General features: G+C 37.5%; 1 protein-coding gene across 5 annotated transcripts in view; it reads left to right on the top strand.

Annotated features, from left to right (window-relative positions):
* The window catches only part of DCLK2 (doublecortin like kinase 2), a 91644-nt gene that overhangs the window by 52832 nt on the left and 24050 nt on the right, over window positions 1-14762 (top strand). For 3 of the 5 annotated variants that reach the window (XR_012995216.1, XR_012995217.1, XM_076337085.1), the window contains exons 5-8: window positions 258-308; window positions 3471-3565; window positions 12816-12888; window positions 13850-13958. Coding sequence is in view for 2 of the 5 variants with exons in the window: in XM_076337085.1 (XP_076193200.1) it covers window positions 258-308; window positions 3471-3565; window positions 12816-12888; window positions 13850-13958 (328 nt within the window). In the remaining 3 variants the exon portion in view is untranslated. The remainder of the gene's footprint in view (window positions 1-257; window positions 309-3470; window positions 3566-12815; window positions 12889-13849; window positions 13959-14762) is intronic. The other 2 variants (XR_012995218.1, XM_076337086.1) reach the window with 1 other exon arrangement.

The following is a 14762-nucleotide window of genomic DNA, read 5'->3' as shown; positions in this document are numbered from 1 at the left end:
TGAATTTTATGCAAAGTATTTAGAAATCAGTGCTGTCATTTCCTTCCTTATTTCTACTTGGACACCCCCTTTGGTTAGGTTAATTTGAAAAATTTATCCAAAGTGTATGGTATTTGTCCTTCTGTTTACTTGCCATTTTTTCTCATGTAGTCTCTACTTATCTTTATTTACCCTTCTCCCTTTCATGCATGTTCAGAGCTGTTTAATAACTTCTTTCCTTAATGTCTTTTTCCTTTGTGTCAAATATATGAGTACAGTAAAGAGGGGTGGCCACTACTCCAGTGCTTATTCTTCAGCAAAATCCCCAGGTGAGCCATTACTATTATGGCTGTATATCACTAGTGTGTCTCCTCCCTCTCCATTTACCTGTATTCTTTTCACTGTATTTGTGAATGTTTCCCAGCTTGAAACACGTTTTGCATTTGGTGAACCAGAGACAATAATGGGTGTAGGGTTTTTGTTGAAGTAGATTGTTTGAGTGAAATAATCTAAATAATGCTTTGTAGTTGTTGGACCTCCATTAATGGTGTCAAAGTTAAGTTTGTGAAGGTATAATTTGACTACAAGTAGAGGAGCATTCTGAGGAGCAATACATTTGCGTGTGTATTCTAAAGCATATTCTAATAGAAAATTTCAGCCAGCGCAGAAAGACGGGGGTAAGAGTTGCTGAAAAAAGCAGTGCAAAAACATGTCATAGTTTTAAATTTTATTTGCAGTTCCTTACCTTCCTTTGTTTTCTTGTGTTACTTCAGCCTAAGTTCTAAAACACGGAGAAACCTCTTTGAACCTTCAGTTGAACCTTCAGTTCAAAGTGAAAGTATCTCTAAAACAAGTAGCATGCATTTTGATTAGCAAATAACTTGAGACTCAGACCGTACTAGAAGTTAACAATTTAAAAGGTATTCATAGGTTTTTCAGTTTTCAACATTCCAATATGCTAAAGAATTGTAACCTAATATGTAACTTAAAGAATGACAGAGAAGAAATTTTTTTTCTGTATATTCAGGCTGCTATACATGTCGAAAGAAACCTCAAAAGAACTTATACTTAGAAAATAGATAAGAAAGGTAAGTTTTGCATATATGTGAAATAATCAGCAAATCAATAGCAGTGGACAAGTTTGTACCAAAAATGAATACAGATTGCTTGTGTGTTTCTTGATTTAAAAAAAAAAAATACTGCTGTCTGAAATAGCATTTGGCTGACTCCCTATAGATGCAAAATTTTTACATCTACACAGGGCCACTCCCAGCTTTTATTGTTGCTGCGGTTGTGTACCAACTCACATGCAGTGGATCTCAGAAGACATTGGCAAAGCTATATCTACAGACGGCTCTTTTAAATAGGATCCTCAGCAGAACGTACCATGTGTTGTAGAATCATAGAAGGACAAAAGTTGGAAGGGACCTCTGGACATCATCTAGTCACACCGCTGGCTCAGAACACCACCCTTGTCCACCAAGCATATCTAAGATATTAGCAAAGAGCTAGAATACTGTCAATGCAGGCTGGGATGTTATTCCTTAGAGAGGGAAGAAGATTATGCTAACCAGCCAATTTCACAGGTACAGTTTAGTGTTTCTGTCGATGCTTAAAAAGGACGGTAGTGACTTAGAGACGGATAAGGATGTCTTATAGTGTAGGCTTCAATGGTCGTGTTCAGGAAATAGTGACCTTTCTGTGAGCTGTATAAAAAGAATTTGTGAATAAACAAAATTTTTTTCCACCTGTAGTAATAGCTGTTCACTTGGAAGCAAAATTCTCATTTTGGTCATGAACTTTATAGCTCAGTATTTTTTCTAATGGCTGGAGGAAATTGTGTATGTGAGAAGCAGAAAACAGATAGCATTCACTAGCCCTTTTCATTGTCATACTTGCAAATTCTTCATAAAGCAAGGATGCATTGATATGCCAGGATTCAAGAAGATTATCTAAAACAAAATGATGAAAAGAAGTCTGCAGGAGGGATGTATACTCCTAAATACTTTTAGCTTCTTAAAAAAACACTTAAATAATTTGCCTGTTGTTCTTACAGGCAACCCTTGTTAAAGTTAAGACAAAAATATCCTAACCATACTGAATAATTTTAGTAGAAAAGACTAAGCTCTTAGTCCTGTAACAGATCTGGGAATTAAATCTAAGTTATCAGACTTCAAGACAGACTTACTCTGTAGCTAAATGCTAATTAGTTACATCTTAACATCACACATCAGAGAAAGAGATTTTTGTGGAAAAACAGGGATTTGTGGAAGGTGCAGTGCAGTCAGCCTGGCCTACTGGCAGATGGACTGCCCAGGTTGTAAAAATAGTAGTTGGAAGGCATCTTCAGCACCTAGAGAATGTTAGGGTACTAGATTAATAGACACTTGTAAAATAAATCCGATAGTGCTGGTTAAGAAGTGATGCATAACCCATGACAGACCTCTGAATGTGTAAAGGATATGTGCAGGTGTAACTGTTATTTACTTTGACACTAAGTTTCTATTTGCCAGGGTTGCTTTTTTCTTTCTGAAAAAATAATTCTTCACCATGAATCAGCTCTGATTTTTAGCTCTTAAATTTCTGCCTAGTATTTTCCTCTCCCAGGAAAAATGAGGTTCAGCTAGAGAGGAAATAATGTCGCATCATATAATGTTGCATCATATTTGTGTATGATGAACAGCATCCCATTCTGTCTGCATAATGAAATTCAATAGTTTGGTTTTTTTCAGAAAAATACAAAGACTGACCTAAGTTATATTCAAGTTGCCAGAGAGATAACAGATGTTGTAGCAGGTCTCTCTGGAAAACCGGACTTAAAATGAAGGAACTCTTGAAGTCAAGAAGGAGGATGTTGTATGTTTTCACAGACACTTGAACTTCTTGGAAGTTCAGAAATAACCTACGAGCTTTTACCTTGTTGGGTTTTTTTCCCCTAAATCGGTATTTTTCTGAACTACTGCTTAAGTTCTTTATCATCCAAACAGCTCATACTTCTTGTTTGTTTTTTTGTTTTTCTTGGAAAAAACAAACAAAACAACTTGTGTTCTGTGAAACATTCTACCTAGAAAGTAAGGTGTTGATCCAAAACGGAAAGATGGAGGGTCAAATGTCTGTAAACACTTTCTCTCTCCATATTTTATTGTGCGATAGCACAATAAATGATATAATTTAAAAAGACTGTGGCTATTACTTGCCCAAAGCTCTTGCACTGGCAAAGGACAGAATAGGCCTTTCTAATCTCTAGAATGACAATGCAATATTTGTGTGTCATCTTGATCCCATATCCAGCCACATGAGTTTTGGGGGCACAGTTGTGTGGCATGCAAGCATATTATTTATTCCTAAATGGTGAGGAGCCTGTTTTGGTCTTCGTATGTAGACTTGGGTGATAACTTGTCAGAGAGGTATGTTATGTTTAAAAGCAAGTTAGGGTTTTTGACTTTTATTCATCTTTTCTTCCATTTGTTTGCTTTTATTGCTTTGGCCAGTTAATGGAACCCCAAGCAGTCAATTATCCACCCCAAAATCTACAAAGTCCTCCAGTTCTTCACCAACAAGCCCAGGCAGCTTTCGTGGACTGAAGGTAAGTGCAAGAACCATCAAAAACTCTAAATTCCATTATTCATTGAATGATGTATTACAGTGATGCTGAAGAAAAAAACGAAAAAGGAAAAAAAGAGTTATAATTCTATAGCGCAGCCTTGCTAGTATGATTTTTGAGTTGAAGTGGAGAAGAGATCTGAAGTAAGATTTTTGTATTTTGTCTTTGGTTGGCAGGACGGAACTCTCAGCTTAGGAAAGGTGGAGGGTGATGGTGGCTTGAATATGCCGATTTGCCCTCCAAATTTTCCATTGTTTCATGGACTGTAGAAACCCTCCAAGTAATTTATATTCCCTCAGCCTATATAAATGTAGTATCCTCTTTTGGATACCTTGTAGTCTTGTAGCATTGCCCAAAATTTCGTGTGAAGCACCCTTCTTCATCCATGGCACACAATTTCACCCCTTAATGCAATCTCCTGCCTTAAAGCGTGAGGGTTTCCTTTGGGAGCAGCCTGATGTCTGGCAGATTTTTCTCTGTGTTGCACCAAGAGAATTCTCTTCCTCTCCCACTTAAAAATTGGTAGCATTTACAGTTCTTAGAGGCTGCTCTGTGCCTTTCGCTCAGTAAAATAAAAGGAACAGTCTGGAGCACAGTTGAGCATCTTACTACTGTATTTGTGCAGCTGTCCTTTCAAGGAGAATTTTCTTATGAAATCATCAATTGCAGCCTTTCTGGAAGCCCACTGGATGGTTTGCACTGATTATTCTGAACAAGTAATATCTCCCATTGGTGAACCCAACAGTTGTGAAGAGGCTGCATAATTCTGTGGAAAACTGTTTTCTTGATTAAGAGACTGGCTAAAGGACGTGATTTGAATAGTATTTAGATTTGGGTTTTGACATGCCAACTGTTACCAAGTCTTTGTCTGGTTTGCAAGGAGTATGGCACTGGTTTCTGCCAGGCTTCTGTGATAATTCTGAGAAAAGATTTTGATTTGTTTAATTCTAATATATCTTTAGTTGTTTGATTCGAGGCAATTTAGTGTTAATCTCTGCCTTTATGTTGTTGAGCTGTACCATCCCATAGCTTCTCTTCGTCCAAAGCAACATAGGTTGGCCTTTCCCCTATAAAGTGTTTTTAAGAGCGCTAATTGAAAATTAGAACACTGTGTGCCTTAAAATTTGTCTGGACAGCTCTGCTATAGAACTTGCAGTAGAGGACACCAAAATCATTGGACTTGAGGCTCTCAGCTGGTCTGCGCTATATTTAACAAATGCTTTTTTTTTTCTTTAATGAAATTACAAGTTTAGAAACTAGATAATTTGGTTCGTTTTTTTCCCACGCTATCCTGTCTGCTTTTAGCTGATTAAAGCTGCATTAAGATAGAGGTAATTCTGATAGTAACAAGCAATTTTCAATAAAGTGGACATGTCCTCTTTCCCTTTCGCTGTCAATTTCACTGAAGTAGACTGTTGTACGTTTTCATTTTGGCACTTAATTGATGCTGGATACTAATGGGTTTTCGTGTCAAATAATTCATCCCTATATGACCAAAGAAAACAGCAAAAACAAATTAATCATCTCAGACCTGATGTGTTACTGAAGTAGTGAGTTCCTCTTGTTTTATCCCATTAGGATGCATCTGTTCAGTAGGATGATCCCAGCTGTGCTCCTGAGACTAAAGATAGGGAAAGTTAGCTGGTGAATCTTAGGATAAATTCCAGAAGGATCAAGTGCACTGTGCAGTGACCCTTGTTTCTTGATTTTGTTCTAGTAGTAATGACTGTTTTGGTGAAGTATCAACATAAAACCAGTAACAGGGAGGCATGGTTTTATGCAAAACCAGATTCTTTTAAGAAATGCATTATTATTTTTGTAGGATTGATCTTGGCCAGTTTGATGAGGAAAACAGAGGGAAAGCAGGGACCAATTTTATTATTTTGAGATTACTGCTTTTCCCTATTGTTAAATAATTCCTTGTTGCTAAGACTGCATCGCTGCGCGGACAAGTAGTCTGGCTTCCTGCACTTGTATAAAGAAGGTGCCATGACTACAGCTGAATGAAAATGTAGATATAAATACCATGGCAGACAGTGAAAGAATAAAGTATATTTCTGAGTTTTCTGGCTTTGGAAAGGCAATATTTTGGCTGACTTGTTTTGTAGAAATCATATATGTTTATTTTTGTAGAGCATGAAACAGCAACACTTAAGAATGGTTTCATATGAGCTTGGAGCAGCAGGAAAAGGGAACAAATCAGGGTTGATTTTTCTGTTTCCTGTAAAGAGCAGACCATTGGAGCAGCTGCACACGAACTGTTCTTTAAAAACTGTGTTGTTTGGAAAGCCAGAGCAAAATTAAGTATTTGACTATAGATTAGAACCTGTCTAAGTTTTTTGAAGTTTGACGATCAACGTAGAGCTTAAGTGATAATGCTAGTCATCAAGGCGGTAAACTTGCAAAAGGTACTGATTGCAACAGCCATTTTTTCTCAGTCTCAGACATTGAGTCTTACATCGTATTCTCCAAATGCCACTTTTCCTTTAAAATGAAGTCTCTTCAGTCCCCAAGGATTCCTTCTGCTTCACAACACTTTATAAGCAGAAGTGGTATGCTCAGGCACTGAAGACTCCTTGCAGGAAAGACTCCTCATGAACAGCTTATCTTTTAAAGGAGGGCTTTCCTTCTGTCCTTTTTAGCTCTTCCAACCAGAGTGCCCTTGTGCTATTAATTGTTCAGTACATACAGTAAGCTAGTGTGCTGTCCAACATCCTAGTCTTGCAGAAGTGTTTAAAAAAAATTGTACCAGAGTCTGAGATTATATTGAAGTAAGGAATTTATGCTGTGGCTCAAGAATAGTAAACACTACAGAATTTTCCCACAACCCCAAATAAATGCCTTTATTCTAGTAAGTGACAAATATGTATACCATGCACACAATTGCATACTACTATGTATTCTTATTAAAGTTGTTTATTTTTAACATCACAATTTTAGCCTGTTACTGAACATTCACTTTGCAGAGGGTTTGTTTCAAGGTAAAGATTTACATAGAAAAGTTAACACGTATGGGCATGAAGTAAATGACTACTCTGTACAATATTCTTTTTTTGAGCAAATGTGCTGAGTTTCTTATTTTTCTATTAACTTTTCTGTAGAGATTAAAACTAGTGCATGGATTAAGAAATAATGGTAATAGCGTGTTAGGTGGCACAGGACAACTGACTGAGAGGAGTCCTTTTGCTGTTCTGTAGGCAGGTGGCAATTGAAAGGTTTAACCTTTTTCTTTAGTTCTAAGTGTGCATTTATAGATACCCAGATATGCAATGCTGTAGGGGGTACTTTGACTCTTTGCTTTTCCAGTATATCTTTTACTAAGCACACTTTGTACCATAAAAATCATCCAGAGACTAGATTAAATATGAGATTTTGGAAAGTGGTGTCGTAACTTCCCTATGCTTACTTGGATGTGTTTTATTGTTCCCTCTTGAAATTAAGTACCACAAAGTCTTTTCATCTTTTTAAAAAGAAAATGAAGTGGCGAAATAAAGAAGCTTTACAGTTGAGGCCTTTCTTAGAATCCCATTTATGCTAAATAGCATTGTGTTTGAATTTGTCTCAGTATTACTTTTTCAATTGATTGACCAAATGACCAAAGTAAAAAGGACAAGGGCAAAGTGAAAGGGCATTAAAACCTGATTGAACAAATAACTTAAGCACTTCTTTAACTTTAAGCTATTGAGTAGTCCCTTTTACTTCAATGAGGATGTTAATGTACTTAAAGTTAAACATGTGCTTAAGTGATTTGAAGGATTAGTGCCGATCTTCATCAAGGTTTTAGTCTCTTTGGTTTTGTACACATGTGCTTCTGTTAGCAGCTACATGTTAAGAATATTTACATGCAATTATCCAACCTAGTGACACAGGTGCAATAGCAGTTCTTAGAGGAATTCTTTAACTGCTGCCTTTGTTGAATTTAGAATTCAGCATCTTTCTTGCTCATACAGTGGATAAAAAGAGTTGATTAATTTGTGCTGGTAGGGAAACTGATGTATTGCACTTAGTATTAAGTCCATTCACCATTGTCATCTGTTTGCTGAAAGCTTTACATAATGTGATGCAACTCAAAATCTCTTTAGAAAAAGGGTAAATCTTTGTGTGGTTCTTCAGTGTTTCCAGAGCAGTGCAACAAAATGTGTGACATTATATATATATGCCATACCATGTATGCTCAAATTAATGCTAGCAAAATCACTACATTCTAATTGGCTATTGTATTATTACAAGTAGCTCCTCAGTATAGTTGGGTTACTAGCAGTGTTTAAGTACTGCTTAAAAAATGTGAAGTTTCTGTCTTACAGATTGTGTTAGTATTAAGCATTACAATAATAAATACTAGCAACATCTCACTGGAAAGACTGATTATATAAATAACATTTATATAACATTATATAAATAACATTTCATTTACGTTTCGAGTATCTTTTAGCCCTTTCTTACTGCAGCCTTTTAGTATGAATTACAGTGGCACTATAAAAGTGTCCCCAGATTTCAGAGAATATTTCTGCAAACAGTTAATTCACAATTTCACTAAAATATTCAGTCTATGGTTAGATTCATCGGCAATTTGAATGTTTTCATAAAGACACAGAAAGCTTTTTTGAGAATATCGAGGAGTTTTTCTGAAGGTATGAGAGTTCACATTCTCCTCTTAGTCTTCAGATGAAAGATTACCACAGCAATGCCATATCAGAACTCAAGGGAAAGTTAACAATACTAGACATACTTTTTCTCAGTTTGGCTAGATGCACTTTGAGGATATTACAGGATCAAAATAGTAACACTAATGTTTGCATAGGGGTCCCATGTTTCTGTCTGGAATTTTCAGACACAAGGAGGTGGGTGGGTGTCCATACGTGTACATGTGTACCATACAGTTCAGAGTCTCTTCACATTATGAATGTGCTGGAGGACAAGGGCAGCACATTTAGTGCATCTTAGACATACTATGAAGGTGTTGAGCAACCGTAGGAGGTCTGACTGGGGTCAAAGAAGCACTTGCACATATGTCTACAGGACAATGTACACAGGACTTTTTCATGCCTAGCAACCTCGTGGCAAAAGTCCTTCATTTCTATCCAGACAGGCAAGGACAGACACAGGAAACCTTCGGGTGGGTGCTCTAGAAGGCACCATCCCATGTAGCTGCGAAGAAGTTAGGTGTTTCCTTCGTATGAAAAAAAGCCCAAAACATTTCCACAAACATTTGTGACAGGGGCAATTAATCTAATCCTGAGTACAAAGGCTTGTCAACTAAGGTGCCAATCCACTTCAAGAGAGTATGGGTTTATATCTGCGGATCCTTTCTCACACTCTCATGAGACAAAAAATAAAATCCCACCAGATGCGTAGTTATCTGGGATTACTTTCTTATGTCCCTGCACAGTTCTATTTTAAATACAAGCCCTATGTTTATATTTTTTCAGGCATATGGTAGCATTTTGACGCAAAAGATTTATTAAAAATCTTTGCTACTGGACCAGTAGATGTAGCTTGATTAAAATGACTGTCAAGCTGCTGCTTTTTCATTCCCAAATCACTGATTTGCGCTCTGATCCAGATTTTAAGGGAATCTTGGGCCAGTCCCTCCCTGCTACTTATACATGACCTTACATTTGCATACCCATTTCAGTTCATGCTCTTGGACTGTGTGATGGTTTAAAGGCTTTTATGTTTTTTGATTTGGGGGGGGGGGGGTGTTGGTGCTTTCAGTTTCTTATCATTAACGTAAAAGTAGAAAACCTGATAGACACAGTATCTGGCAGGATGCACCTGTCTGGCACATTATACGCTGGATACTTCAGATAGTAAAAAAAATAAAATCCTACAGTGCAAAGTAGAAAATAGTTTCTAATGGGTTGGATATTAGTAGGGGTGAAAGGAAGAATGCTAAATACCTGTTCCTTAGTTATTATGTCGAGGTGCAATAAGCATGTTGAGTACTAAAGTTAGGTGTGTTAAGCTTATGGATATGACAGAACTAATGTGAATGTTTCTCACAAAACCACATGTCATGTTGATAAACCTGGTGACTTAAGTCACAGTCCTGTGTATCATATAAATATCATATATAATATCAAATATAGAGAAATGTGTTTAGATACTTTTGTGAACCTGGAAAAATGGTTATTCCACAGAAAATAGTTCAGCATATAAAGAAAACAAAACAGTTGTACAGGTTTTTTTTCAGCCCAGTAACTTTTGTAACTTTTTACAGCATCTTTAATTAGTCTATAAAATTATATGCAACTAGTTTTGAGAACTGTATGTTCACCGAGATAGTCTCAGTATCTCTTAACAACTATGTTGCATTGTGCGTTTGGCTCTGGATGTGCTGTTAAAATGCAAATTACCTGTGGGGAGACAACTTGAGGGAAGTAAAAGCAATAATTGTTATATTCTGTATTGCATGATGTTTAAATGCAACAGGAGTGACTGTCAGCATAAGATGTTCTTGGCCATCAGTGGCATCCACATTCGGAGGCGATTGTTTTTGAAGGTCTGGATAGCCATTGCTGCTCTGAATTACTCTGTGAGCTCTTAAAAACAAAGAATCAAATTCTGCCTCAGGTCTGAGTTTTCTGGGACTTCCATATATATGTGAGAGGGTGGGTTTAAGACCTCTGCACTCTGAATTTATTATGTGTAAGGGGAGTAGTATGAGAAGAGAGCAGTAGTGCTGTGTGGACTAGAATACAGGAGGAGGAAATGTTGCAAAACCTAATCTGCGGTGTGGTTGTAGATGCCATCCATATTCACTAGTGTAGTATCAAAGCAACATGCATCCTTGTCTCTTCTCCTTGCTACTTCAGGAATGGCTAGTGAACCAGTCAAGTCTACTCGCACATCCAAAATCTTTACTTTACCTTCAAAATACCTGCAGCCGTTGGGATACCAACAGTACAAGATGTTCCAAATAGTACGTGTCACTGGGTAGTTAAATGATTAGAAAATTACTTTAATAATAAAAGTCACTTTATTCTGTGTCACTTATTGTCAATTCCTACCTCCTCCCCAACTTTTCTGGCTAGTCAGCACCTCGCAGACATCTTAAGAATTTGTTTCTACTGTGCTCTGACACAGTAGGGAAGGACTAGACTGATTTTGCTGCTGAGGAACTGAGACACAGACCTACAGCACCCAAATTAGAGACAATCTCTGTTGTAGAGTGAGTTCAGCCTCATGCCTAGAGCCATGAGGGAAATTAGTGGCAGAGCTAAGGTTAAACCTGCCATTTCAGATTCTGATCTAGCACCTCAGCCACAACAGCAACATTAGATTTTTTTTCCTTTTAGTATTCCTTTTAGCTTTTTTTCCTGTTGCTGTTTGCTTCCTTCTTGTAAATACTGTGGTAAGGAGGAATGTGCCCGGTCATGCTCTGACCTGATTACAAGGATGAAGGAAGTTGGAAATGTGGGCTAAATATTCCCATGTATTGTCACTCATTGAAAACCCAAAATAGATTACTAATATTTTTGGCTGATGACTAATACTTTGCAGAGATCTGATCTCCGCTTCATGCTTGAAGAAAATGTGACTGACTGGTTAAGAGACTGACTCATGATTTTGCACAAATGCCATTTAACCCAAATGTCCTTGTTCCTCATCCTTGTTAAATAAATAGATAACTCAGAAAGACAGCAGCATTAACATAGCCTGGTTTTAAGTTATTAGCAAGGAGCAGAGTAGTAGCTGACTGGTTGCTGTTTGGTGCTACTTCTATGCCAAATGCTAGTAAACATCATTGTTTTAGAGGCTATGCAAAATTAAGTTGTACAGCTTCTAGTTACTGTACCTTTAGCTGATTTGGCAGCTCAGCTGCCACTAGAAACTTAAGCATTCATTAGCATTTCATGAGCCTTTAGACAATATCCCTATCTGTCAGTTCAGTTCTTTCATTGACAATAGTGTTAATGATTTAAAATATTCAGCAGTGTAACCAGACAATGTCAGCTAAAAGGGAAAATGCTGCATTTGCATTCCTGGTGTCATGCAAAGCCATTTCAACAGACACTGAGCTTAAGGCAGAGAAGCATTTTAATCCTTTATGTGGTGAGTGGTGAGAACTACTATAATAGCCCATGAAGAAAACAAGATATGGAACTTCACAGAACAGCAAGATGTGTTACGTAGAGGAGGGGGAATGATCTAAAATATATTTCAATTTCATAGAGCATCCCTAAACTGTAATGGGAGAGCTTATTAAAACAGTAGTGCATAGAACACATCCAGTACATTTTACTATTTATGGCATTCATTCCTATGTCTCCACCCCTTTTTAAAATAAAAATTTATTGTTGAGTATGTCCCTGGGCAGTATGACAGGATGACTTTAAGTAGAATTGTGAAGATTCAGACTGAGTACCAATTAAGTTGTTAATGCAGCAACAGTAGGTTTTTTTTCAGCCTTTAAAATAATTTAGATACTTGTTTTTTACACAGTGTCAACAGTTACTAAAACTGGATCTCTGTCTGGATGCATATCAGACATCTAACTTGGAATGCTTGTATGTAGATGTCATAAATCTTCACATCCATGATAACCTGAAAGAGACCACTAGATTACCAAGCAAATCTGACTATCGTAGATGTACCAGGCCACCTATGCCAAAATTCTCTTCTTTAAATGAAAACTGATGAAAACTAAATGCCATGCAAGCATTGTTTACATTACCTTCCTAGTATGCTTCAGTGCTAATCTAAAGAGAGCATATATTGGCAGAGTTCAGTTAGGGAAACCGCAGACAGCGCCAGCTATGAAGAGGTGTGTTAGACTAGAGCATGACAGCATGTGCTTGCTGCACTGGCCACTGAATAGTTGCCTGGCGATGGCTGTCTCTGGCTTATGTGAAAATGTATGCAGAGTGTATTGTAATGATCTTGTTGCGTAGAATGAGGAGGGAACATTGCCTCCACACACACACTGGCTCTGTAGTGTTTAGATAGGGCTTGGTGCAGCTGGAGGGAATTTTCTGAAATCTGTTCAACTACTTATCTAAATAGGAATATCAGGGCTGGATCTTAAATTGGTGCAAGTGACAATGATGCATTATAATGATGAACTGTGAGAAAGCATGAATAAAAATAAGATGGGAGTAGAAAAGTAAACTGACTCTGTATAGGTACCTGCTTTTAGGGTCGTTCTTTTTAACTTCGCTGTTTTTTTGTCTGGCTCCTTCTTGTGATTACTTTAACATCAGAAATAATAAGTTCTTATGTACTTCCATAGATTCCTCCACATGGTGGATCTTCTTCCAATGTCAATGGTGTACCTGAATCACTCCATTGCCAGAGTCCTGAAGGTAGGACACCAATAATTGCTAACAATCCTTGCAAAAATTTGTTGTAGATGACAGTTGGTTTAGCACTTTTAGATGGTTTCTGATGACTCCAAATAATTTTTAATTCAGAGGTGTTTGATACCTTATCTTGGAAAAATTGTTATCGCATTTTCTACATCAAGGCAGTAAAGCTAGGAAATAAATTTTGGTGGGGATTTTTTTGTCAAGTGGTAGCATATTAGTGGACCCTGCTTTTCAGTAGTCACTATTAGGAATTTGAGTGATTCTGAACATGACCTGCAGAGAGAGTATCACCAGAAATGCGTTTGTGGCTGGATTGAAAGTGGAGCCCCCCTCAAAACAGCACATTGTGCTTCAGGTAGAACCACTAGGCCCATCAACTGACCTTAGCTAAATTTAACCTTTCATTCCTTATCTCTTTAAAGCAATGTCGTTTGTTTGTGGTTTTTTAATTTCATTTAGAGTCAATTTTTTAATTTAAAAATACTGAAATAAGCAGCTATCAAACTTATTTGCATTTTGGATGTTTCAGCAGCAGCTAATGGAACTTGAAGGAATTCAGCAGATAAAACTTTTGGTTCTTTTACATGCATTGTAGATGAATCTTATTTGCATTTTTGCTTTGAGTATGCAAAAAGATACTTCAAAAAAAGTATTTTGAGTTCAGAAAATATTTAGACTAAGGACTTCTAACTGCATTCATTACTTTTAGAATATGTCCACACAAAAACATAGTAATATTTGATTTGTGTGTTAAAAGGTCAAACAACTCTGATTAGTCTTATCTTGTTCTTTCTTATGTTTGAGATAAAAACAAAGGAATAAGCTGTGAAGAAAACAGCTTGCTTCAAGTTTTGTTTTGCACTTGTGACTGTTCTGTATCTGTGGAACCCATTGGCGATATGTTACATCCTGCTGACACTTCTCTTCAGCTTGCATTATTGACCTTGCTTTTTTGCAGGTGTGAATGGAAACAAGTGCTCAGGGTCATCTACCATTCTTGAGAAGTATAAAGTGGGGAAGGTGATTGGTGACGGCAATTTTGCTGTTGTAAAGGAGTGCGTAGAACGGTGAGCAAGGAAACTGTTCAGTACTGCTGTTTATTTTACTGGATAAAGCCCTGTGCGTTAGCATAATGTCATAGAAAATGTGATGTGATGAAAGCAAAGAGCAGTTGCAAAGATATGGCTACACTTCAGGAGAACTACACATAGCAAAACACACAGAGCTTCCTATGTATTATTCCAGCAAAGGGATATGAGAGCAGCAGAGGAACATGGCTTTTTATCCCAAAAACTAAAGGAGGTATCATCTTCTAATGGAGGCCTTAAGGAAACCCTGCTGATCTTCAAGAAATCCCCTCACACAGCAGACTGTTGTGGGTGGCAGGAAATTGTGTGTGGCATCTAAACAGTCTTTCAGAGACCCCCCCCTTTTGCCTCAGCAATTCTGCTGCTATAGTATCCCTACTGCCTGCTGCTTAAATAATTTTTCACAGCTTTCAGTATACTGTGGGCAAAATATTCTTAAAGGCATGTAGTAGGTGACAATTAGCCCGTGCTGCTGACTCTCTTGTGCTTGCTTCTTCTGTGAGGTTGTGTGCTGAGTAGCCAGAGACTTTTCAAATCAGCCCTTCAATATTCCAGACTCTGAAATATTCTTGTGCCTGATTTCCCATGGGGTAGACAGGATACCTTTAGAAACCTGTGCTGTGTTACCGCTCTTCCTCTGCAAGCTTTGTGTTACACTTTGCTGCTAGTGCAAACATAACAGATGATTTGACTGTCACTTTCTCAGTGTATTTTTTAGAACCGCCTTCTGCTATCTTTAGCAATCTGAGAGTCATGTCAGCTTCTTAAATATTATGAGGAATT

The sequence above is a fragment of the Aptenodytes patagonicus genome, chromosome 4 (assembly GCF_965638725.1).
Source record: "Aptenodytes patagonicus chromosome 4, bAptPat1.pri.cur, whole genome shotgun sequence".
In the NCBI taxonomy this organism is placed as follows: Eukaryota; Metazoa; Chordata; class Aves; order Sphenisciformes; family Spheniscidae; genus Aptenodytes; species Aptenodytes patagonicus.
The sequence above is the reverse complement of the archived record's forward strand: the minus strand, read 5'-3'. Positions and strand labels throughout refer to the sequence as shown.